Source organism: Dysidea avara, chromosome 7, assembly GCF_963678975.1.
Source record: "Dysidea avara chromosome 7, odDysAvar1.4, whole genome shotgun sequence".
NCBI classification, from domain to species: domain Eukaryota; kingdom Metazoa; phylum Porifera; class Demospongiae; order Dictyoceratida; family Dysideidae; genus Dysidea; species Dysidea avara.
This window is the reverse complement of record NC_089278.1, coordinates 18,156,299-18,183,802: the sequence shown is the minus strand read 5'-3', so window position 1 is coordinate 18,183,802 and position 27,504 is coordinate 18,156,299. Positions and strand designations below refer to the sequence as shown.

The 27,504-nt window shown below is 37.8% G+C and overlaps 1 protein-coding gene across 1 annotated transcript in view; it reads left to right on the top strand.

Moving 5' to 3' along the window:
* Window positions 1-27,504, top strand: part of LOC136261087 (mucin-17-like) — a 193,765-nt gene that overhangs the window by 162,191 nt on the left and 4,070 nt on the right. The window contains exons 47-54 of the mRNA XM_066055053.1: window positions 15,681-15,769; window positions 15,822-15,985; window positions 16,039-16,090; window positions 17,477-17,545; window positions 17,595-17,709; window positions 17,760-17,918; window positions 26,404-26,476; window positions 27,221-27,320. Of these exons, the coding sequence (XP_065911125.1) occupies window positions 15,681-15,769; window positions 15,822-15,985; window positions 16,039-16,090; window positions 17,477-17,545; window positions 17,595-17,709; window positions 17,760-17,918; window positions 26,404-26,476; window positions 27,221-27,263 (764 nt within the window). The 3' untranslated portion in view covers window positions 27,264-27,320. The remainder of the gene's footprint in view (window positions 1-15,680; window positions 15,770-15,821; window positions 15,986-16,038; window positions 16,091-17,476; window positions 17,546-17,594; window positions 17,710-17,759; window positions 17,919-26,403; window positions 26,477-27,220; window positions 27,321-27,504) is intronic.

The window sequence follows — 27,504 nt, the reverse complement described above, 5'->3', positions numbered from 1 at the left end:
ATTTTGGAGATGGGGTGCTTCAGCCTCCCATGCACCCCCGTAAATCTGCCCTTGTTTATTGCATCATTATCTTTATTAATTGCCACCTGCAACACAAACTTAAAGACACCTTGCTCACATAAAAACTCTCTCATTTTTCTACCATCTCTATACCTTGAAACTGATTGCCCAAAGAGATATAGTAATTGCAGCCTTGCTGTATGGGTGAATAGACCATTTAGGTATAATAAACTTATTTGTATTTTAAGGATAAAGGCTTATGCCTGTACATCCATAAACAAAATTAATAATTATTATGTACTTAGCTATTCTAATTACTATACAAAATCAAATAAGCAATTACTGTAGTGTCTGTCCAGCAGTGTTTTAAAATCATTGACAGAGGGAGAATCAACAATAGATTGGGGTAATGAATTCCAGTCATTGATTACTCTGTTACTATAAAAATTAGATCTTGTATACAAATTAGTGTGATGTTTGAATAATTTCCTTGTGTGACCTCTTGTTACAGTAGAAGTGGATGGGGTTTCTTCTTAAAGCATCATCTTCTTATTTGAAATGCTTTTAGTCGCTGTGAAGACACTTTTAGGTTTGATTCTACCTAACCAATCCTGCCAAGGTGCCATGAAGGGATTGTGAGGCTAGTTTCTGGTCATCATTTTTTTTAAAAGATGCAATTTTTTATGATCCCTAATATACAGTCCTACTGTACTGCACGATGTACTTTCAACGAAATTATTATTAATACCAGCTATTAAAAAATTTAAAATTTTAAAAGGGAGTAGGGATTGATATCAAGACACACGATAGTGTGTCGTGCGGCCCAAGAAGCCGGCGCGCCACACCGTGAGTATATTAACAGGAAGAAAGAAAACGCAATTTTCACACCTATGTAGCTCTGTGATTCCTTATCCGATTGGAACCAAATTTTCTAGAGACGTGCCGCCCAGTTAGGGGAGTCTACATACCAAATTGGAAGACAATCGCTCCAGCCATTTCCGAGATACGAGCGAACAAAATTTCGTTTTAATTTCTTCGTTTTTTCTTCTTCATCTTCATTTCGCACACTTCGCAAAATTCGCCATAAAACACGAATGCGTACTCGGATTGGGCTGAAAATTGGCACACTTAAAGGGCTCATTAAGGCGGATCTCCGTACCAACTTTGGTAGGAATCCGATGAACATTCACGGAGTTATGACCGATTATTTGCGTAAAATAAGGTCGAAGGTCTGTCACGCCTACAGGGTAAACCCCTTGGAGGAATCAGCTGAAAATTGATATGTAGATGGAGCAACCATCGTAGGAGTGCCTTTGTGTGGTTTGAAAGGAATCGGGATAAAGACCATGGAGATATGATACAAAACCCAACCTGTGTCAAAATTACGCGATCGATTTTTATGAATAAAAAAACTATTAGTTTTCGTGTCCACCAGGCAAACCGCTTAGAGCAACGAGCTGAAAATCAGTATGTAGCTGGAATAATCATCATAGAAAGTTCTTGCAGTAGTACAGAAGAATAGCATTACAAATCACTGAGTTATGATTCGAAAGGCAACTACGTGCAGCAAATGCGAGATCGAGATACTCTAATAGAACAGTCACCCTAATAAAGCATTCAGCTGCATGTATAATTTACTCAGTTATATTACATTGCAAGTTATTCTGTAGGGAATTCAGCTACAAACAAGTCACCCTGTAGTCAGATCAGCTAGAAGAAGGTACCTAATAGAGAGTTCAGCTACAAAGAAACCATCATGTAGAGAGTTCAACTCAAATAAATCACCCTGTAGAGAATTCAGCTACAAACAAATTGCCCTGTAGAGAGATCAGCTAGAAGAAGTTACCTTGTAGAGAGTTCAGTTACAAAGAAACAATCATGCAAAGAGTTTAGCTGCAAACAAATCACCCAGTAGAAAGTTCCGCTATGAACAGATCACACTGTAGAGAGTTCAGTTAGAAACAAGTCATCCTGTTGATAGATCAGCTAGAAGAAGTCACTTTGTAGAGAGTTCAGCTACAAAGAAACCACCATGTAAGAGAGTTCAGCTGCAAACAAATCACCTGTAGAGAGTTCAGCTAGGAACAAATCACTCTGTACAGAGATCAGCTAGAAACAAGTCATCCTGTAGAGAGTTCAGCTAGAAGAAGTTACATTGTAGAGAGTTCAGTTACAAAGAAACTACCATGTAGAGAGTTCAGCTGCAAACAAATTGCCCTGTAGAGAATTCAGCTACAAACAAATCACCCTGTAGAAAGATCAGCTAGAAGAAGTTACCTTGTAGAGAGTTCAGCTACAAACAAATCACCCTGTAGAGAGTTCAGCTAGAAACAAGTCACCCTGTAGAGAGATCAGCTACAAACAAGTCACCCTGTAGAGAGTTCAGCTAGAAGAAGTTACATTGTAGAGAGTTCAGCTACAAAGAAACTACCATGTAGAGAGTTCAGCTGCAAACAAATCGCCCTATAGAGAATTCAGCTACAAACAAATCACCCTGTAGAGAGTTCAGCTAGAAACAAGTTACACTGTAGAGAGATCAGCTAGAAACAAGTCACCCTGTAGAGAGTTCAGCTAGAAGAAGTCACATTGTAGAGAGTTCAGTTACAAAGAAACTACCATGTAGAGAGTTCAGCTGCAAACAAATTGCCCTGTAGAGAATTCAGCTACAGACAAATCACCTTGTAGAAAGATCAGCTAGAAGAAGTTACCTTGTAGAGAGTTCAGCTACAAACAAATCACCCTGTAGACAGTTCAGCTAGAAGAAGTTACATTGTAGAGAGTTCAGTTACAAAGAAACTACCATGTAGAGAGTTCAGCTGCAAACAAATCGCCCTATAGAGAATTCAGCTACAAACAAATCACCCTGTAGAAAGATCAGCTAGAAGAAGTTACCTTGTAGAGAGTTCAGCTACAAACAAATCACCCTGTAGAGGGTTCAGCTACAAACAAGTCACCCTGTAGAGAGTTCAGCTAGAAGAAGTTACATTGTAGAGAGATCAGCTACAAAGAAACTACCATGTACAGAGTTCAGCTGCAAACAAATTGCCCTGTAGAGAATTCAGCTACAAACAAATCACCCTGTAGAAAGATCAGATAGAAGAAGTTACCTTGTAGAGAGTTCAGCTACAAACAAATCACCCTGTAGACAGTCCAGCTAGAAGAAGTTACATTGTAGAGAGTTCAGTTACAAAGAAACTACCATGTAGAGAGTTCAGCTGCAAACAAATCGCCCTATAGAGAATTCAGCTACAAACAAATCACCCTGTAGAAAGATCAGCTAGCAGAAGTTACCTTGTAGAGAGTTCAGCTACAAACAAATCACCCTGTAGAGGGTTCAGCTAGAAACAAGTCACCCTGTAGAGAGTTCAGCTAGAAGCAGTTACATTGTAGAGAGATCAGCTAGAAACAAGTCACCCTGTAGAGAGTTCAGCTAGAAGAAGTTGCATTGTAGAGAGTTCAGCTACAAAGAAACTACCATGTACAGTATTCAACTGCAAACAAATTGCCCTGTAGAGAATTCAGCTACAAACAAATCACCCTGTAGAAAGATCAGATAGAAGAAGTTACCTTGTAGAGAGTTCAGCTACAAACAAATCACCCTGTAGAGAGTTCAGCTAGAAGAAGTTACATTGTAGAGAGTTCAGCTACAAAGAAACTACCATGTAGAGAGTTCAGCTGCAAACAAACAAATTTCTCTGTAGAGACAAACAAATCACCCTGTAGAAAGATCAGCTAGAAGAAGTTACCTTGTAGAGAGTTCAGCTACAAACAAATCACCCTGTAGAGGGTTCAACCACAAACAAGTCACCCTGTAGAGAGTTCAGCTAGAGGAAGTTACATTGTAGAGAGTTTAGCTACAAACAAATCACCCTGTAGAGAGTTCAGCTAGAAACAAGTTACACTGTAGAGAGATAAGCTACAAACAAGTCACCCTGTAGAGAGTTCAGCTAGAAGAAGTTACATTGTAGAGAGTTCAGCTACAAAGAAACTACCATGTAGAGAGTTCAGCTGCAAACAAATTGCCCTGTAGAGAATTCAGCTACAAACAAATCACCCTGTAGAGAGTTCAGCTACAAACAATTCATCCGGTAGAGAGATCAGCTAGAAGGACCACCTTGCAGTGAGGTTAGCTACAAAGAAATCACCCTGCTTCATCTTTTCTTCTTCCTGTAGTAAAGAAAAAATGACAGGTTAAAAAGCCCGAAAGCCGTTTATGGCTGGCTTTGGGGTATACAAATACAAAAAGAAGTGAAATCTAATCCAAAACAGCCAAGCTGTAAAAAAAGAGTGCGGCCCTGAGAAAGGCTATGGTGAAAAAAGATGTGAAATCCAAGGTGGCGGCCAAGAAATGGCTGTGATGGTAGGTTAATGGTAAAAATTTTAATAACAACAATTCAGGTGAATTTGGTGCCGCTTGGTCTTGGCACAAAATTCACCTGACTTGTCGTTATTAAAATTTTTACCATTAACCTACCATCACAGCCATTTCTTGGCCGCCACCTTGGATTTCACATCTTTTTTCACCATAGCCTTTCTCAGGGCCGCACTCTTTTTTTACAGCTTGGCTGTTTTGGATTAGATAATATACATGCTACAGAAAGTAAGAAAACAAGCTCAAAATGTTACAGCTGAAATGAGAAACGATCCAGCAATAAAAAGTAAGGAAACAAGATTAGACGACTACTTGTTAAATGAGACACACTTTAATCCCTACTTTTGGCTAATTTGATGGTCTCATTTCAAGATGCTAGCCAAAATTGGGCATTAAAGTGTGTCTCATTATAGCAAGTAGTCGTTATCTAATCTTGTTTCCTTACTTTTTGTAGCATGTATATTATATCAATCCCTAATTTTTAATGGCTAGTTTATTTACTTTTCATGTCTAGCTAGCTAGCTATATTGTACTCTTCGTTTTCCACATAGTGTAAATATCACTTGAAGCAGCTATCTTTTACCTTCGTGTGCAATAAGCGTCTCTAAAATATATATCATTTTGTCATTTAAAGCTATTACAGCAACTGTTAAAGGCTTCAGCTGTATTTCTAATGGCCTAAATGTTGATGATTTAACAGTAAAACATTGCTGGAGAGTCCACCATTAAGAGTGTAACCCTTGCTTTTAAAAGTCTGGATCCCGAGGTGGATCCGCCTCTCAAAGGCATTATTAGCTAGCTACCTCACAAAAAAGCTAAACTGGTAGGACTATAAAATGACTACCCAGTGTTAATTGCTAGAGACAACTCCTTGGTACTACACCCGTTCACCCTCATCTTACGCACACGTATTCACACTTCCGTAAAATCATGTGTTTGGGTTGTGGTACGTGCCGCAACCATTAAGCGCCACAACTATTAATTATCCTTCGAGAAGAACAAAGAATCAAATGAATGATGAAAGCAAACAGCGTGGTGCAGTGAACAGAATATAATTGGAACAACAGATTCATGAATCCGCCGCCATTACTTTGGCTGTCTGAAATTTCTGGAGCCGTACACCTAGCGCAACCTGGTCTTACAGCAGGCAGGCAGGCAGATGAAATCCAGGTGAATTTTGAATTTTTTAAAATTCACTGTACAACAGAACATTCGACTTTTCGTTTCATTTATCCAAGGTACAGCATCATTACAGCAGTACTAATGTATTTCCAGGTGGTTTTTTCAGGTAAAACTTACTGTTTTTTAAAGTGCGAAAAATTCCAAAGCCATATTATGATTTCTTACTAAATCCAACTTATTAATTACTATCGTACTTACTGATAAGAAATTGCCCAAATGGAAATTGTGAGCAGCTTAAAAGTTTCCAAAAGCAGCAACTTTTAGTTGCCAAAAATGGCTATTACATTGTTCCAATGAATTTCCAACTTTGGCACTGTTTGGGTATCAAAAAATTGCCATTTTTGGCAACCTAAATCCTACAATTGATTAGTTCATCATTCTTTATAAAAGAAATAGTACACATATCACCAGAATTGGTAGCTTTGAACACCATATTGTAGTTGTTCAAACCAAAACAGAAGTTGCCAATTTTGGAAATTGTAAGCAGTTTCCAGTTTTGGCAATTTTTGGCCTGCTTAGAACTTTCCAAATATGGCAAGTATGTGCAGTTGAAAAGTTGCCAGAAGTCGTAACTTTTTGCTGCTCAGAAATTGTGAGCAGTTTAAAAGTTTTTGGTTGCCAGAAATTGACAATTTCTTAGCAGGTCTAAAGCTGCCATAATTGTAACATACCTTATCTCATGAAAGTATTTCAAATTTACAAAAGTATAGGCACAACCCAATAGAAATAATATACTACACTCCATGGCTTCATATACCATGGCTCTCCATGCTGCTTAACATCGTAAGCTAATGGAGTGATGGACAGCTCCCTTGATCAGCTTTTGGATATGACAATCCCTTGCTCATCTATGCAGATGCAAAGTTTCAGTATATCATACAGTATGATAGTATCATACAGTATGATAGTACTGTATAATAGGGGTTGATAAGAAATCATATGGTTTCATGGATTTTCGTACCTTAAAAATGGTCTTGCAATAAGTTTTACCCAAAAAAACCACCTGGAATACATTAGTACTGCTGTAATGATGTTGTACCTTGGTTAAACGAAGCGAAAAGTCGAATGTTTCGATGTACAGTGAGTTTTAAAAATTTTGAAATTCACTTGGATTTCGTCTACCAGCGCTAGGTGTTCGGCTCCAGAAATTTCAGACAGCTAAGGTAATGACGGCAGATTCACGAATCTGTTGTTCCAATTATGTTCTGTCCACTGCACCATGCTGTTTGTTTTCATCATTCATTCACTTCTTTGTTCTTCTCGAAGGATAATTAATAGTTGAGGTGCTTAATGATTGCAGCACGTGCCCAACACAAACACATGGTTTTAACGTGAGTAAAGACGAGGGTGAACGGGTGTAGTACCCAGGGAGTTGTCTGTTGTCTCTAACATTTACTAACAATGGGTAGTCGTTTTATATAGTCTTAATTACCAGTTTAGCTTTTTTGTGAGGTAGCTAGCTAATAATGTCTTTGAGGGGCAGATCCACCTCGGGATCCAGACTTCTAAAAGCAAAGGTTCCACTATTAATGGTGGGCTCTCCAGCCATGTTTTACTGTAAAGTCGTCAACATTTAGGCCATTAGCAATGCAGCTGAAGCCTTTAACAGTTGCTGTAATAGCTTTAAAAAGACAAAACGATAGAGGCGCTTATTGCGTACAAAGGTAAAAGACAGCTGGTTTAAGTGATATTTATACTATGTGGAAAACAAAAAGAGTATAATATAGCTAGCTAGCTAGACAAAAATAGTAAACAAACTAGCTATTTAAAAAATTAAAAATTTTAAAAGGAAGTAGGGATTGGTATAATATACATGCTACAAAAAGTAAGGAAGCAAGCTCAAAAATGTTACAGCTAAAATGAGAAATGATCCAGCAGTAGAAAGTAAGGAAACAAGATTAGACGACTACTTGCTAAAATGAGACACACTTTAGTCCCTACTATTGGCTAGCATCTTGAAATGAGACCATCAAATTGGCCAAAAGTAGGGATTAAAGTGTGTCTCATTTTAGCAAGTAGTCGTCTAATCTTGTTTCCTTACTTTTTACTGCTGGATCATTTCTCATTTTAGCTGTAACATTTTTGAGCTTGCTTCCTTACTTTTTGTAGCATGTATATTATCTAATCCAAAACAGCCAAGCTGTAAAAAAGTGTGCGGCCCTCAAAAAGGCTATGGTGAAAAAAGATGTGAAATTCAAGGTGGCGGCCAAGAAATGGCTGTGATGGTAGGTTAATGGTAAAAATTTTAATAACGACAATTCAGGTGAATTTTGTGCCAATTGACCAAGCGGCACCAAAATTCACCTGAATTGTTGTTATTAAAATTTTTACCATTAACCTACCATCACAGCCATTTCTTGGCCGCCACCTTGGATTTCACATCTTTTTTCACCATAGTCTTTTTGAGGGCCACACACTTTTTTTACAGCTTGGCTGTTTTGGATTAGATTTCACTTCTTTTTGTATATGTATACCCCAAAGCCAGCCTATGGCCTGCTTTGGGACTTTTTTAACCTATCTTTTTTTCTTTACCACAGGAAGAAGAAAAGATGAAGCAGATGTACCTTAAATATTTCTGATTTTATCAGTAAATGTACAAATTGTATATATAATACATATATTTATTACAGAACTGTCCATGGTGGTTTCTGTGTAACTGAACACTCTTCAAGGCAACTTCTTCTAGCTGATCTCTCTACAGGGTGATTTGTTTGTAGCTGAACTATCAACAAGGTAACTTCTTCTAGATGTTCTCTCTACAGGGTGATTTATTTGTAGCTGGATTCTGTATAGGTGATTTTTTTGCTGCTGAGCTCTTTACAGAATGGTTTCTTTGTAGCTGAACTCTCTACAAGGTAACTTCTTCTAACTGATCTCTCTACAGGGAGATTTGTTTGTAGCTGAACTCTCTACAGGTGATTTGTTTGCAGCTGAAGTATCTAGATGATGGTTTCTTTGTAGCTGAACTCTCTACAAAGTAATTTCTTCTAGCTGAACTCTCTACATGGTGGTTTCTTTGTAGCTGAACTCTACAAGATAACTCTTCTAACTGATCTTTCTACAGGGCAATTTGTTTGTGGCAGAATTTTCTACAGGGTGATTTCTTTGCAGCTGAACTCTCTACATGGTGGTTTCTTTTTACTGTAGCTGAACTATCTACAAGGTAATTTCTTCTAGCTGATCTCTCTACAGGGTGATTTGTTTGTAGCTGAACTCTCTTCATGATGGTTTCTTTGTAGCTGAACTCTCTACAAGGTAACTTCTTCTAACTGAACTCTCTACAGGGAGATTTGTTTGCAGCTGAACTCTCTTCATGATGGTTTCTTTGTAGCTGAACTCTCTACAAGGTAACTTCTTCTAACTGATCTCTCTACAGGGAGATTTGTTTGTAGCTGAACTCTCTACAGGTGATTTGTTTGCAGCTGAACTATCTAGATGATGGTTTTTTTGTAGCTGAACTCTCTACATGGTGGTTTCTTTTTACTGTAGCTGAACTCTCTACAAGGTAATTTCTTCTAGCTGAACTCTCTACATGGTGGTTTCTTTGTAGCTGAACTCTCTACAAGATAACTTCTTCTAACTGATCTTTCTACAGGGCAATTTGTTTGTGGCAGAATGTTCTACAGGGTGATTTCTTTGCTGCTGAACTCTTTACATGGTGGTTTCTTTTTACTGTAGCTGACCTCTCTACAAGGTAATTTCTTCTAGCTGATCTCTCTACAGGGTGATTTGTTTGTAGCTGAATTCTATACAGGTGATTTGTTTGCAGCTGAGCTCTTTACAGAATGGTTTCTTTGTAGCTGAACTCTCTACAAGGTAACTTCTTCTAACTGAACACTCTACAGGGAGATTTGTTTGCAGCTGAACTCTCTTCATGATGGTTTCTTTGTAGCTGAACTCTCTACAAGGTAACTTCTTCTAACTGAACTCCCTACAGGGAGATTTGTTTGCAGCTGAACTCTCTTCATGATGGTTTCTTTGTAGCTGAACTCTCTACAAGGTAACTTCTTCTAACTGATCTCTCTACAGGGAGATTTGTTTGTAGCTGAACTCTCTACAGGTGATTTGTTTGCAGCTGAACTATCTAGATGATGGTTTCTTTGTAGCTGAACTCTCTACAAGGTAATTTTTTCTAGCTGAACTCTCTACATGGTGGTTTCTTTGTAGCTGAACTCTCTACAAGATAACTTCTTCTAACTGATCTTTCTACAGGGCAATTTGTTTGTGGCAGAATGTTCTACAGGGTGATTTCTTTGCAGCTGAACTCTCTACATGGTGGTTTCTTTTTACTGTAGCTGAACTATCTACAAGGTAATTTCTTCTAGCTGATCTCTCTACAGGGTGATTTGTTTGTAGCTGAATTCTATACAGATGATTTGTTTGCAGCTGAGCTCTTTACAGAATGGTTTCTTTGTAGCTGAACTCTCTACAAGGTAACTTCTTCTAACTGAACTCTCTACAGGAAGATTTGTTTGCAGCTGAACTCTCTTCATGATGGTTTCTTTGTAGCTGAACTCTCTACAAGGTGACTTCTTCTAGCTGATCTTTCTACAGGGTGATTTGTTTGTAGCTGATTTTTCTACAGGGTGATTTGTTTGCATCTGAACTCTCTATATGGCGGTTTCTTTGTAGCTGAACTCTCTACAAGGTGACTTCTTCTAGCTGATCTCTCTACAGGGTGATTTGTTTGTAGCTGAACTCTCTTCATGATGGTTTCTTTGTAGCTGAACTCTCTACAAAGTAACTTCTTCTAGCTGAACTCCCCACATGGTGGTTTCTTTGTAGCTGAACTCTCTACAGGTGATTTGTTTGCAGCTGATTCTGGAACTATCCACATGATGGTTTCTTTAAATTTGTAGCTGAACTCTCTACAAAGTAACTTCTTCTAGCTGATCTCTCTACTGGGTGATTTGTTTGTAGCTGAATTCTGTACAGGTGATTTGTTTGCAGCTGAGCTCTTTACAGAATGGTTTCTTTTTAGCTGAACTCTCTACAAGGTAACTTCTTCAAACTAAACTCTCTACAGGGAGATTTGTTTGCAGCTGAACTCTCTTCATGATGGTTTCTTTGTAGCTGAACTCTCTACAAGGTAACTTCTTCTAGCTGAACTCCCTACATGGTGGTTTCTTTGTAGCTGAAATCTCTACAAGGTGACTTCTTCTAGCTGATCTTTCTACAGGGTGATTTGTTTGTAGCTGGACTCTCTTCATGATGGTTTCTTTGTAGGTGAACTCTCTACAAGGTAGGTTCTTCTAGCTGATGTCTCCACAAGGTCACTAGTTTGTAGCTGAACTTTCTACATGGTGGTTTCTTTGTAACTGAACTCTCTACAAGGTAACTTCTTCTAGCTGATCTCTCTACAGGGTGATTTGTTTGTAGCTGAATTCTGTACAGGTGGTTTGTTTGCAGCTGAGCTCTTTACAGAATGGTTTCTATGTAGCTGAACTCTTTACAAGGTAAATTCTTCTAGCTGATGTCTCTACAGGGTCACTAGTTTGTAAATGAATTCTCTACATGGTAGTTTCTTTGTAACTGAACTCTCTACAAGGAAACTTCTCCTAGCTGATTTCTCTACAGGGAGATTTGTTTGTAGCTGAACTCTCTACATTTGATTTGTTTGCAGCTGAACTCTCTACATGATGGTTTCTTTGTAGCTGAACTCTCTACAAGGTAACTTCTTCTAGCTGATCTCTCTACAGGGCGATTTGTTTGTAGCTGAACTCTCTACGTTGTGGTTTCTTTGTAGCTGAACTCTACAAGGTGATTTCTTCTAGCTGAATTATCTCTTTCTATAGTTGCATGAATTCCCTACAAGGTAACTTCTTCTAGCTGATCTCTCTACAGGGTGAATTGTTTGTGGCTGATCTCTCTACAGGGTGACTTGTTTGTAGCTGATCTCTATACAGGTTACTTGTTTCTAACTGATCTCTTGAATTCTCTTCTGGTGACTGCTCTATTAGGATGACTGCTCTATTAGGATGACTGCTCTATTAGAGTATCTCGATCTCGCACTTGCTACACCAAGTTGGATTTCGTGTTATAACTCCGTGGCTTTAAGTCTGATTCTTCTACACCATTGAAGAGCCTTTTTAAGATGATAACTCCATCTGTACAGCGATTTTCAAAGCATTACCCCAAGCGGTTTACCTGGTAGGCGTGGCAAGCAGTCGTTTTTTATTAGCTAATCTCGATTGCATAATTGTTACACACTGTTGGTTTTTTCGTTGTATCTTCCTGGTTTTTAGCTCGATTTCTTTCAAACCACAAAAGGTTTGAGGTTCAATAGTTAACCTATTCACCCACCGATTTTCAGCTTCTTCCCATACGCGGTTTACCCTGTAGGCGTGACAACATATTGGTGTTATTTTTCGTGAATAATCGCTCATAACTCTTTGCCTGTTTATCGTATTCCAGCCAAAGTTGGTACAGAGATGCGCCTTTATACCCCCCTTCTGTGTGCCAAATTGCAAGGTGATCGGATATGGCGTTCGCGTTTTATAGCAGTTTTTGTAAGTGTGCGAAAAGAGGAAGAAAAATAAGAAGAAAAAAAACGAAGAAACTAAGCCAATTTATGAACTCGCATATCTCGGGAACGCTTGAAGCGATTTCGCTCAAATTTGGAACGTGGAGTACTGAAGGTGGAGGGAGTGTTCACAGCAAAACTCGTCTTGTTTCATCAAGGCAGCACAGAGCTACGGAGGTGCGAAAATTGCGTTTTCTTTCTTCCTGTCAATATACTCACGGGTGTTACGCGCCAGCTTCTTGGGCCGCACGACACACTACCGTGTGTCTTGATACCAATCCCTACTTCCTTTTAAAATTTTTAAATTTTTAAATAGCTAGTATGTATATATATTTTACTACTAAGTATTTCATGGCTTCCCAAATAGATTTCACTTGTCAGGTTCTTTAGGTGTGATATGAGTTAATGGCACCATATCTAATATAAAGTAGTATGAATTGAGCAAATGTTGTACCAAGTTTGGTGCTTTTATCAAAAAGTGAACAATTTTTTTGCTTAGCCGCTTTACTATATACTTCAGTCATAGTTATACTATTGACCGACCAAGGCTGTATAAAATTGAAGTGGAATTAAATGCCCACTAGTTAGCTGTAAGTGTAGATGACCTCCCTTGTTTCATTGCTTTCACAAAAATTAACTGAATTTTAAGTTTGATTAGAAATTATAGAAATAAAAAGATTTAGTGAAACAAGAGAAGTCGCATACATGAAGATATACTAGTGGACATTAAATCCCTACTTCAGTCTGTACCCACGACTGAATTAACACTAGAATATCTTCACATATAGCGATCTCCCTTGTTTCACTACCTTTTTATTTCTATGATCCCTAATCTTCTTAATTTTTCCTTATGATTGTTTACTTTTTTGTAACATTGCTATTACTGGTGAACCCCACACATACTGCATTATAACGAAAAGAATAGCACCAGTTTTTGTCTGAACATGCACCCCACAACTATTAATTACTGAAATAGTGAAATGGTCATTACAATTTGTTTTCAGCTATGTTACCATCACAAAATAAGAGAAGGACCTCTGCAATCAATCAGTCAGATGGAAAACTTGGACAATTTGTAGGGAAGCCATCTTGCAGCACTACCACGAATTGACACCTTGCACTGTCAGCAAAGATAAATGGGACACAAAGGAGGACATGCATTGTACGTACTATGGTATGCCAAAAGGTAACTATTATTAAGTTAAGCTTGTCTGAAGGCATCAATCAGTCGGTCAGTAGAAATTTTTTTTTTATATTTAGTAGCAACTTTTTGAACAATGATTAACCCTAATGAAAAAATGAGAAGACTATGTGTGGCCCCAACTAGACCTGCAGTTTGAATCCTGGGGTTGGAGGGATTTTTTCCTTACTTTGGCCCATTTCTGTTACACCTTATTAGCTATTAAGTCGTTTAAGTCTGAGTCTTGTAATAAGGTTAGGTAATCCTAAGGCTGCAGCACAAGTTGCTGTCGGACCTATCACTGTAAAGTGTTAATAACAAATAATGATAATAAATTAATGTAATTTCGGATTTCATAATTCATAAAGTATTTGTAATTCTTCCTATGCATTGCTAAGGAAGTGTTTGTTAAACAAACTGCTTTTAACAACATGTTACACACAGAAGTATCTTCTAAACTGTTTTATAGTTTAACTATGGTGTTTTTTCTCACAAATTCTCTCAGCAAAGCCTCAAAACTGCTCTTCATTTTTGTTCACATATGTAGGGGACATTCCCACTTTTCAACTTGAAGGGATATTCTATTCCTGGCAGTCTACAAAGCCTGCACCATTGTTTCTCAGCTAGTAAAACTTGATGGGAAGGTAATTCACAAAGTCTATGGATAGTCGTTACACCCGTATTTCAGACCGCTGAAAAGAAACCACCTCAGAGCAAAGTTTACTTTAATACAGATTTCAGTTTGGCTTTAATTCTCACAAACAAGCTGCTTTTACCATTAACGATTTGCTCACGTGGATGCATACAGACAAACATACACAGGTAGATAGGTAGGTCGAGAAAAATTTCAGTAAACCAGACAATGAAGGCCAGATGTGGGTGTATGCTTGGTTTAATAATATTGCGTGCTAATCTAGACCCCATTTATGTAAGTATTAAAAAATATATTTTGTTATTGTAGCCAGGCATGTGAGCACATAATATTTACCTACTTTTCAAACTTTCATGACTCATAGCATTTGTCCTAATTTTAGAAAACCATCAGTATCCGCACATTTTTCAAAATTCATTTTATTTGTTCTTTGATGTCTATAGGGACAGAGGAATGGACTGGCTAAGTTTCAGCTTTATAAGTTGAAATACAACACTAGACAGCCGGATAAGCAAATATATTGATATGTACAGAAGCCATCGAGAAAATAATCTACAGGCGTTTACATAACTTAAACCATCATAACTTACTGATACAATGACGTAGGTATTAAATCTTGACTCATTGTATATATTTGCCATGAATTTGTGAATCCACCAAGGTATAGTTTTTGTCCAAAACATTCCTCTGTTCGAGAAGGAAAGCGAATTCACGGAAGAACAATTGTTGGTAAATTCTTTCATTACTGCAATGTAACCAAATGTCTGTGACTCAGAAACCCTTTTGTGTTGGAGATGAAACATGAATTTTTGTACTTCCTATGAACAGGCAAACACAATGATGCCCAGAATTTATCAATTGGAGTGTTAATTCACCGACTAGTGAGACATTAAAAACTTGATTAATTTTTTTTCTGGAACTGGCATTTTTAACCATTGTTTTTTTTTAAATTTGTTATATTACAAAGTACTATTGTGTGTAGATCAACAGTTTTCCAAAATTCAGTCACATTTTATGCTGTTACACAATGGCATGCAATTTTTGGCCCTTATTATTAAATAGCAAGCTATTGAATGCAGAGATTATAGTACAGGCCATGCATGTAGGTAACATGTGACCTGCTGAGCAAAAACTGGCCATTTTTGCAAATTTCTATTTTTGCTATAAAAACGTATTGAAATAAACTGGGTAAAACTATGCATGCTACATAACAATTTTATGCACATTTCAATCGCTTCAATATGTACTGAAACAAAGCAATAAAAGCTATCCACCACCAGATTCTCCTGTTCATTGGGAGTAAGAAAATCTTTGTTTCATGTTCATGCAGCAAGTTTTGGGTGCTTATTTACAGTGTGGTAGAAATAGAGTTTACTGTTGTCATTTCATTGTTGAATGGCCTCCTTCTTTGTCCACACTGAGATGTATAGGGAAAACGCTATACTTTGATTGATGTGCCATCTCATGGTGAACCGACTGAGCCTAACCCTGTCTTCGTAGCTTGTTTTAGTCATGAGTTATGATCAATTAAATAGGCACCTGTATTTTATTTGCTGTATTGTTGCTGTACAAATCGAGTTATTCCTATTCCAACTGTCTAGCACTATAACTTGAAAACTATTATTCACAAAAGGCTGAAACTTTGGCTATCCACTTCTTTGTTACTACAAATAACAGAGAAGCAATAAAATGGAATTTGAGGAATGTATGAAACAAGTGGTTTTTACTTAGTGGGTCACATTTGGCAACTTTAACTTATACACTAATCAAGGTACTATACAAAGAAGATGCAGAGGTATTAATGATTGGGAGGAATTAAATGAGTGCTTCAGAGTAAGATTTAAGGAGCTAATTGATGAGGTATGTAAATCATTGTGTAGTGAATATTAGCCACTATTATTGCACTATATAGGTAAATAACATCACTATGTCTTTAAATATCCTGAATGATACTGAAAAAATTAAGGCAGTTACTGGTATTGCCATAATCCTTTCAAACTTGACTGAAACAGAGGAAGAGGAAAATTTTGCAACAGAACTTGACATAGCAGTTGATATCGTCAAAACTATTAGCAAGTAAATTAACGTTATCATGTGCAATTTAAGTTTAAACACTGCTGTATGTATAGTGTTACAAAAACAGTGGTTGACAGCTTACGACCAGATGACATGTTGTTTGAGGTAAATGTACACACAGTAGTGTGTTGAGCAGCCAAGAAATCCGGTGCACCACACCATGAGTATATTGACAGGAAGAAAGAAAACAACTTTTTCATGCGTTCATAGCTCCATGGCCCCTTCTCCAAAACACACCATTTTCATATTATAGCTGTCCGCCAGGTAGGGTACACCACACAGCAAATTTGATTAAATTTGCAGCAGCCATTTGTGAGATATGAGCATTCAAAGTTTCATTTTAATTTCTTCATTTTTCTTCTTATGTCGTACGGGGGCTTCGATTTTTCTTTTCGCACACTTCACTATAAAACGCAAATGTGTGACTCAATTGCCTCAATCTTTGGCACAAATGAGGAATGTGTAACAGTGGATTCACGTACTAAGTTTGCTGTGAGTCGGAGGAATACGCAAGGAGTTATGAGTGTTTATTCATGTAAAAAAGAAAACTTCTGTCACGACTACAGGGTAAACAGAGTATAGGAATAACTTGAAAATTGGTGTGTAGATAGGCTGATTATCTAACAGTGCTTTTGATAGTTTGAATAGCAATATACTGTAGTTACAGCGACAAAGTTATAAAGTAAAACCCAAGCAAATGTAAACTCGTGGATCAAAATACTCTAATAGAGCAGTCACCACGGGGTAAAAAAGGTGTACTAAAAATGTCAAAAAAACCTACCAGGTTTCGAACCAGGGGCCTTCATACCCTAGCACCTGTATTCTTAACCACTGAACCACTGCTACCTTGGCTAATCACCTCACTTGATTTCTGCTTTATAAATGAAACTTCTAGTTAAAATCTGCTAATAATCAAACATTTGTAATTTCATAGACCTACCAATAGAAGTACTAGATTGTTCTAGAACATTCTATGTAATTTCTATTAGAAGTCCTCAAAAATGTGCACTCTATTAGAGTATTACAATAATAGTATTATCAAATATTGAATTAAATCATGCAATAAAATACATTTATAAGTGTGTCTTCAATAATCATCATTGTATCTGCATAGAAAGAAGAAATGTGAGTAAAAACAAACCTCAAAGTCAGCCATAGGCTGCTGGTTTTGGGGCATTATAAAGTACAAAAAGAAGTGAAATCCACACAAAAACAGCCAAGCTGTGAAAAAATGGTGTGGCCTTAAAAAGCCTGGGTGAAAAAAGTTGTGAAATCAAAGGTGGCGGCCAAGAAATGGCTGCAATGATGTTACTGATAAAAAATAGCTGTGTACATTGTTAAAATTTACATCATTGCAGCCATTTATTGGCCGCCACCTTTAATTTCACAACTTTTTTCACCCAGGCTTTTTAAGGCAGCGCCATTTTTTGACAGCTTAGCTGTGGTATACATTATATTGTATGTTTTGCAAATTTTACCTTGTACACACAGGAAACTACTTCAGTGATTGACAATCTACTTGATAGCAACAACCAAAGAAATTGGCAACAATTACAACAAGTAGACAGACTTAATGTGTATTTTCTTGTTAACACTGATTTTTATACAGACATCACCAGAAACCAGTCAATCCTTAGTTAACAGTACTGAACAATTTGGAAGACTTTTCGCTGCAACACTGAATAACGAGACAAATGAAGTTATCAAGACAAAGAGAAATATTGGTAAATGTTTTTAGTTGTGATGCAGAAATTATTACAATCAATCCTTCCAGTAATCAAGGCTTCACTAATATCCAATGATAGTGTTCAGGCAGGAGAACCTTACATGTTTCCCAGTGCAAATGATGATCTGAGTGAATTCACTGGAGGAAGCACTCAATTTACATTTCCCAATGCTGCACTAAAAGATGTTTTAGAGAAACTTCCTGAAGGTAAGTGTTTATGTTACATTTTGGGATGTAATAATAGATGTGTATATAGTGCAAGTTATGGCATCACATTTTACATCCAGATACTAACCTTTAGTTACCGACACATGTTTTCTTGTTAACTGACGTTAAAAACACTGCCAATATAGTTTCAAAAGGCTAACCAATCTTTTTGAGATACAACATAATAAAGTGTTTTGAAACCAAATTTGTCTGTTTTTTTTGTCAGTACATAACAACAGAACAAACAAATTGATGTTGTGCTACTTCTAAAAACCAGGCACCATGCAGCTAGCTACAGTACAGCTCAAAGGTAACGTCGCAAGTATACACATGTGAGTAATGCTCGAATCTTCTCGCGGGATCATTCTTTTGCAGTGTACTGCACAATACCTGTGGAATACCTGTGGAATATCGCGTGGATATGCACTAGCCACGCGAGAAACTCGCCACTCATGAGAACACTCGCTACTGAGTTTAGTAACTTCATACAACACTTAAATCTCATAAAAATTTGTGATCGGTCCCATAATTATGTCCGTGCAAGCCTAGCTAGCTAATTATACAGTAGAATGCATGCAAGAAACACACGCCGGCCTGGGCCCGCAGAACGCAATGGGTGGAATATTTACGAAAAAGAAAAAAAATTCGTAAAATCAAAAGTGCTTGTTTCACAATGAAAGAAAGTGATAACACCAAAAACTTTGGCAGCATCGTGATCCCAAAAGCAAGAGGAGTTCCAAAATCTTTGTTTCGTGTCAGTACTCTCAAGGAGACAGAAGATATCATCGTTAGTCTGCCTTGCGTTAGACGAGCAGTTCACTATCGCTTTTTCTCACGTTCGTTTACCTTTGCCAGTCTCCCGTGGACGTAGGAAAGGCCTGCAAGACAAAACTTACCCAGCAATGGATTTGCTTGCTCATGGAGAATTCGATGGTGCAAGTTGCATCTTGGTAGAGAACTGCATCCGTATGTTATGATCGTTTTATTGAACGCCTGTAGTTTATTGTCACTGTACAAATCGATTTTTTGCTGTTAGCACTTCATAGGCCCTTCGTAGCGCTGTAACTTCAACATTTCTTGGCTTCTAGAGTTGAAACTTCGGTTGACCATTCCTTTAACTATCTAGATAAAGAAAATACAAATTAGAAAAATGCACTAATTGGGGTTCTGCAGGGCCGCCCAGAGAAATTAAGGGGCCCAGGGCAAAGAGTTAAAGTGGGGCCCTTCACCCAAGTTGTAAGGTGAAGACCAAAAAAAAAAAAAAAAAAGGTCACAACCTGCTGGCAATGACAATAACTACCCATAACCAACCATATCTCCTTATCTATAAGCTTGCTACACTGCTCCTCTGAAGAATACTGTGACTGCTCTATTAGAGTATTTAGATCTGACTGCTCTATTAGAGTATATCGATCTTTTAAACAGGTATTCAGGGGGACCCTTCATGGGGCCTCCTGGGGCCCCTTTCAGGCTGGGGCCCGGGGCAAAATGCCCCAGTTGCCCCCCCTGTGGGCGGCCCTGGGGTTCTGTGGCATTACTTGGCGACCAATCCATCTAGGTTTACGGTAGCTATACTGCTAGCTACAGCACTGACTGTAGTCCGTGACAGAGTCAAGGTCAAGCCAGTAGCTAAGTTACCAAGTATTCGGTAGCTACAACACAGGCATTTCACAGCTGGCGGAACTGAGCCAGTGCCGCCTCCCAAGACCATAGGTGAGACCTGTTATCTGGTCTTGCGTGACACTCTCGAGTAAAGTTAGCTACGTGGAGCATTACTGTAGCCTTGCTGTATCCACATGGGTCACTCGAGCGCACGTCACGCTCGTCATGCATGTACATGCGACGTTACCCGTGAGCTGTACTGTAACTCATCTAGTAACTATATAAGCCACCAGGGCTACATTTTGCATGTAACCCAGCTAGCCGAGCTAGCTACATACAAAATGTAGCCCGTGATTAATACTCAATGATTAGTATGCACAACTTGGATTTTCCATGAAAACCACTCAGAAGGAGAGCGTTTTGTTATCCTCGTTATCCTACAAGTTGAAAATGTTGGGCTAAGGTGAGAGCTAGTGCTATAGCTTGTTCACCAATCGTTTCCGAATATTTCCGAATATGGACCACACCCCCATCACAAAGTTACCACTCTGCATGAAGTAACCACTCTACAAGCAAGCTTACCTATCTAGGCCTTTCATTAATGATTCAATAGCATTGATTAAAACATTAAATTCGCATAACCAAAATTCTCCATGATATCTCTAGGATTTGTCCATTCATCGTAACCGAACATAACCAGCTGCTGACCCATAATCGAAATTTTAGGAATGCATACAGTGGAACCTCAGTTATCCGAACCCCTCTTATCCAGATTCTCGGTCAACTGAACTATGAGAAATGACTGCTCTATTAGAGTAGTGACTGTTCTAATAGGGTAGTTGACAATACTGAAATTTTTAAAATGTTCTTTATGCTTTTTAAAGGTTATTTATACACAGTTTCAGAGATATGGACTTTTCAGACTTATGGTCCACCCCTAGTCCCAAGGGATTCGGATAACTGAGGTTCCACTGTATATAGTATATCTGGTGCTTGGCTTGAATGATTTATCACCCTGTGCAAGCTATCAGCCTGATGATGGGGAAGTGTTACATATTAGCTGTAACATAAGGCAGTCCTCATTCCCATGTTACAACTACTACGTGTATTACTATTTTAGCTTTTTGGTTTTGCAATAATAATACATAATTAATTTATTGTAATTTCTGATTTTGTAAATCATGAAAATTTTGTAATTCTTTAATTACGTTACTATGCACTGCTAAGGAAGTGCTTGTTAAACAAACAGCTTTAAACAACATATTGCACGCAAAGTATCTTTTAAACTGTTTTATAGTTTGACTGTGTTTTTCCCTGCAAATTCTCTCAACAAAGCCTCAAAGCTGCTCTTTATTTTCATATGCATATGTAGGGGACATGTCCCTTTCAACTCAAAGTGATATGCTATTCCTGGTAGTCTACAAGACTTGCACCATTGTTTTTCAGCTGTTAAACACCTGTAAAACCTAAAGAGAAGGTAATTAACAAAGTCTGAGGAGAGTTGCCACACCCGTATTTCAGACCACTGAGAGCAAACCACAAAGTTACCTGTGCGGAAATTTTATACAGACTTCATTTCGTTTTTACTTCTCACGTGCAAGTTGTTTTTGCAATTTAATGATTTTGCCCACATGGGTGCATATGGACAAACATAAGTGGATAGGCACACACACACACACACACACACACACACACACACACACACACACACACACACACACACACACACACACACACACACACACACACACAATGCCCACAACTGTCCTTCAGCCCACTGTGGGCATGTAGGTGTGTACCTGGTTTATATAAACTACTAAAGAAGTGGTACTATTAGATGAAATGAAAACGAAATTGGTGTGTGATTATAATCCATGTGCACCAGCAATACACCCACTCACATTATTGTAGTGATGTTATACGTGTAATAGCACTTATGCTAAAGTAAAATTTCAGTAGAAATTGACCAATACCAATACTGGTAATAATATTGATATGCAGTGGATCCTCACTAATCCAAACAGTTCTGCTCTGAAGTTGACAAAAATCTGTTCAGATTATAATTATAGTGAATCAGTGAGCACATTATACAGAACCTTGTTCAATTACTATAATAGAACATACAATTGTTGACAAAATGCTCTATTACAACAGTCACTTTTCTTCAGATTAGCGAGCATTTGGATTACTAGAGTTTGGATTTGTGAAAATCCACAATTCTGTAGTATTGGTATATGTATGCACTGTAGTTATAATGTATCATGACACTTCATTTTTGAGTTTAATATAAAATTTTGATGTCATAAATTTATTTCAGCTTATGTATCAATATTATTATTGATTATAGAGTTTAGTGTTCTAATAAGCTGTATAGTGTTCTAATCATTACACACGATAGTGTGTCATGCGGCCAAGTACAGCCAGTGCAGGCACGTGACAGACAAGTGTGTATTTTACAGGGACCAAGAAAACACCTCGATAATGGCTGGATGGAAATTAACCATTTTTGCTATGGAAACTACCTTGATGGTAGGGCACTTCCCATTCCAAATTTGAGGTGAATCCACCCATCCATCACTGAGATACACGCCTTCAAAGTTCATCTTATTTTCTTTGTATTTTTCTTCTTCGTCTCGCACACTTTAGAAAAATCGTAATAACTCACATGTGCTTTGGTCGATTTACTTAAACTTTTGAGGGCAGTACAAACATAATACTGCACATTTACAGTACAATTTTAGTACAGATCAGACAAAGAACAAGGGAGTTATGTGCAAGGTGATTTGTTGTCAGCCCTCAAGGGTAAACCGCTTGACAGAATAACTTGAAAATCGGTCTGTACATGGAGTAACTATTGTAGTGCAAACCTTTTGTGGTTTGAAAGAAATTACAGTAACAGTCATGGAGTTATAACAAAATGCCAACCACATGTAAAAATCGCATGATCGAGTATTTAGTATTACTTACCTCACCTACCAGGCAAATAGCAAATGGAATCAGCTGAAAATAGGTAGAGAGGTAGAATAATTATTTTAGAATGATCTTTCAGTAGTTTATAAGGAATCAGATTAAAAACCACTGAGTTACACTACGAAAGTCAACTAGGTGTAACAAGTGCGCAATCGAGATACTCTAATAGAGCAGTCACCTTAATAGAACAGTCAGCTAAGAAGTAAACAATAACTCTCTTAAAGCATTCATTTATGTATTGTAGTAGAGATTTTAACCCTGTTATAAGCCACTCTGTATGGAGCTTAACTAAAAAAAGAAGCTTAACTAAAAGGTCACCCTGTAGAGAAAATCAGCTAGAAAAAGTCAACAAATCACCCTGCAAAGTGTTAAACCAAATTTCAAACCACACTGTAGAGTATTCAGCTGGAAACCAGTCACCCTAAAGAGAGTTCAACTATATTTAAAGTCACCTTTTGGAGAGTTCAGGTACAAACAAATCTCTCGGTAGACAGTTCAGCTAGAACCACCCTGTACAGTATTCAGTTAGAAACAGATCACCCTGTAGAGAAATCAGCTGGAAACAAATTACCCTGCAAGAGTTGAACTATTTTTCATGTCACTCTACAGAGAGATCAGCTCGAAACAAATCACTGTGTATAGAGATCAGATAAAAACAATTCACCATGTAGAGAGTTCAACTATAAAAAATGTCACCCTGTAGAGAAATCAGCTAGAAACAAGCCACCCTGGAGAAAGATCAGCTGAAAAATCACCTTGTAGAGCTAGAAACAAGTCACCATGTGGAAAAGATGAGCTAGAAACAAACAGAAATCAGCTAGAACAAATCACCCTGTAGAAAGATCAGATAGAAACAGGTCACACAGACTGTCAGTAGAGAGATCAGCTAGAAGCAAATCTCTCAGTAGAGAGATCAGCTGGAAACAAATCACCTTGTACAGAGAAATAAATCACCCTGTAGAGAGATCAGCTTGATCAAGTCACCCAGTAGAGAGTTCAACTACATTTCAAGTTACCTTATAGAGAGTTCAGCTAGAAACAGGTCACAGATCAGCTACATATAGAATCAAGTCACCCTGTAGAATGTTCAGCTAGAAACAAATCACCCTGTAGTGAGATCAGCTACATTTCAAATCACCCTGTAGAAAGACCACCTTTAAACAAATCATCCCATAGAAGGATCAGTGAGAAACAAGTCACCCTGTAGAGAGATCATATAGAATCAAGGAACCCTGTAGAGAAGTCAGCTAGAAATAAGTAACCCTGTAATAAGATCAGCTACATTTCAAATCACCCTGTTGTAGTAAGAGAGATCAACTCAAAACAAATTACCCTATAGAGTGATCTGGTAGGAACAAGTCACCCTGTAGAGAGTACAGCCAGAAAGGAGTCACGCTGGAGAGAAATCAGCCAGAAACAAGTCACCCTGTAGAGATCAGCTAGCTAGAAACAAGTCACCCTGTAGAAAGATCAGTTAGAAACAAATCATGCTGTAGAGAGATCAGCTAGAAAAAATCACTCTGTAAAGAGATTAGCTGGAAACAAGGCACCTTGTGGAGAGATCAGCTTTATCGAATCACCCTGTAGAGATTCCAATTACATTTCAAGTCACCTTGTGGAGAGTTCAGCTACAAACAAATCTCTCAATAGACTGATCAGCAAATCACCTTGTATAGCATTCAGTTAGAAACAAATCACTCTGTAGAGAGATTAGCTAGAAACAAGCTATGCTGCAAAGGGTTCAACTAGTTTTCAATTCACCCTGTAGAGAGATCAGCTAGAAACAAACAATCCTGTAGAGAGATCAACTCAAAACTAAATTAGAGTTCAGCCAAACAGAAGTCACCCTATAGAGAAACCAGCTACCATGCAGTCACCCTGTAGAGTCAGCTAGCTAGAAACAAGTCACCCTGTAGCGAGATCAGCTACATTTCAAATCATGACCTGTAGAAAGACCAGCTTGAAACAAATCACCCCATAAAAGGATCAGTTAGAAACAAGTCACCCTGAATAGAGATCAGATAGAATCAAGTCACCTGTAGAGAGTTCAGCTAGAAACAAGTTACCCTGTAGAAAGATGAGCTACAAACAAATCACTCTGTAGAGAGATCAGCTATAAACAAGTTACGCTGCAAAGAGTTCAACTAGTTTTCAAGTCACCCTGTAGAAAAATCAGCTACTAGTCACCCTGTAGAGTCGGCTAACTAGAAACAAGTCACCCTGTAGCAAGATCAACTACATTTCAAATCACCCTCTAGAAAGACCAGCTTGAAACAAATCACCTCGTAGAAGGATCAGTTAGAAACAAGTCACCATGTAGAGAGATCGGATAGAATCAAGTCACCCTGTAGAGAGTTCAGCTAGAAACAAGTCACCCTGTAGTGAGATCAGCTACATTTCAAATCACCCTGTAGAAAGGCCAGCTTGAAACAAACCACCCTGTAGAAAGATCAATTAGAAACATGTCACCCTGTGGAGAGATCAGATAGAATTAAGTCACCCTATAGAGAGTTCAGCTAGAAACAAGTCACCCTGTAGAATGATCAGCTTGCTAGAAAAAAGTCACCCTGTAGCAAGATCAGCTACATTTCAAATCACCCTGTAGAAAGACCAGTTTGAAACAAATCACCCCGTAGAAGGATCAGTTAGAAACAAGTCACCCTGTAGCGAGATCAGATATCACCCTGTAGTAAGATCAGCTAGAAACAAATCATGCTGTAGAGAAATCAACTAGAAATAAATCACCCTGTAGAGAGATCAGCTGGAAACAAGTTACCCTGCAAAGAGTTCAACTTTTTTGCATGTCACTCTGCAGAGAGATCAGCTCGAAACAAATCACTGTGTATAGAGATCAGGTAGAAACAAGTCACCATATAGAGAGTTCAACTATAAAAGAAGTCACCCTGTAGAGAAATCAGCTAGAAACAAGTCACCCTGTAGAGAGATCGGCTACATTTCAACTCACCCTGTAGAAAAATCAGCTTGAATCAAGTCATCCCATAGAGAGATCAGTTAAAACCAAGTCACCCTGTAGAGAGATCAGGTAGAACCAAGTCACCCTGTAGAGAGTTCAGCTAGAAACATGACACCCTGTAGAGGGTTCACGTACAAGAAAATCATCCTGTAGAAAGCTGAGCTATCTTGCAATTCTTTCTGTAGAGTTTAGTTAGGTTATAAGTCACTCTGTGATGAGTTCAATTACAAATCATTCACCATGTAGTCTAAGAGTACAGCTACATTATGAGTCTCTAGGTAGAAATTTCAGCTACGCACATACACATTTCCCTGTAGAGTTTTCAGCTGCAAACATTTCAGCCTGTATTGAGTTATTGGTTAATAAACACAATTGTAATAATCACTAAATAGTATTGTTAAATGTGCATGTATAGCTAAACAATTTAACAATTTAAAAATCTTCTTAGTAGTTCTCATTCCTATAGAAAAGACAAGTTAAAAGAGATACCCAAAGCTAGCCATAGACTGGCTTTAGGTATGAAATTACAAAAAGAAGTGATATCTAATCAAAAACAGCCAAGCTGTAGAAAAAGGGTGTGGCCTCCAAAAAAGCCAGGGTGAAAAAAGATGTGAAATCCAAGGTGGGCCAAGAAATGGCTGTGATGGTAGGTTAATGGCAAAAATTTTAATAATAACAATTCAGGTGAATTTGTGTTGCCTCCTCCAAGTTTCACTAGGATTCGGCACCAAATTCATCTGAATTGTCGTTATTAAAATTTTTGCCATTAACCTATCATCACAGCCATTTCTTGGCCGCCACCTTGGATTTCACATCTTTTTTATCCTGGATTTTTTGGAGGCCGTACCCTTTTTTATGTTTTTAATTAGATAGGAATATGCAGGAAGGTATGTAGTTTCATTAGATTTGTAATTTTCTTTTCTTGAATGCTTACTGTAGATACTAAAGGATTTCCAATTACAAGTACAATACTCAGAGATGATGCTCTTCAGTTGCCAAATCCTATTGATGAGTAAGTGGACAACCTTAATTTGTGACAATATCAGAACAAGAATTATAACAGTCAGCCATCAGACATTTACTGGTGAATTAAATTTAAAAAGACATTTTGTTTTTTGTATGTGTATTTAGCTAGTTGATCTGGTAAGGAGAACTGCTTTTTCCAACTACCAAGAGGGTAAATAATAAACCAAATTAAGGACCAGTTAGGGATTGCTGACCACTCTTTGATAAACTCTAATAGGATGGTCAACTACTCTAATTGAGCAGTTATAGTGTTTATAAAAACAGAGAAACTTAGTGTCATCTAGGGGACTAAACTCCTTGCCTTTATTCTATATGCACTGTGTACCATAATTAAGCATTCTCCTTCAACTGATTTAATAACATTAAAAATATGCAGAAGTGTGACCACAATATTGCTCTATTATTTCTGGAGATGATCTAGATAAACAGTTATTATAAACAATTACTTATCCTGCTCAAATACAGAGTAGAATCATTGAAGTATGAAACATTAAGCAAAGATAAGTATTTCAGCTACTGAAAGAGTTTTATTTGACAAATAACCATGAGTTAAAATCTCAGAATACTTAAAGTTTTCTTAAATGCCCTCAGTTCATCAAGTATTATGAGATCATGTCAGATTGAACTTCAACTATGATGTCAGATCAATGAAAAGTAGTTATCCTTTCTACAATAAGCTAAGTAACTATGTTGGCTTAAAATGTCTGATTTTCTTTCCTTTTATATATAGATCTGCAGCAGTCTTACAAATTTCTCCCATCATTTCCATTTAAGTCCCAGTACCTTTTAACACTACTGAGAACAATCCCATTTCAGTGACATTTACTGTGGTAAGTATATCTAATCAAAAACAGCCAAGCTGTAAAAAAAGGAGTGTGGCCCTTGAAAAGGCTATGGTGAAAAAAGATGTGAAATCCAAGGTGGCGGCCAAGAAATGGCTGTGATGGTAGATTAATGGTAAAAAATTTAATAATGACAATTCAGGTGAATTTGGTGCTGCTTGGTCAATTGGCA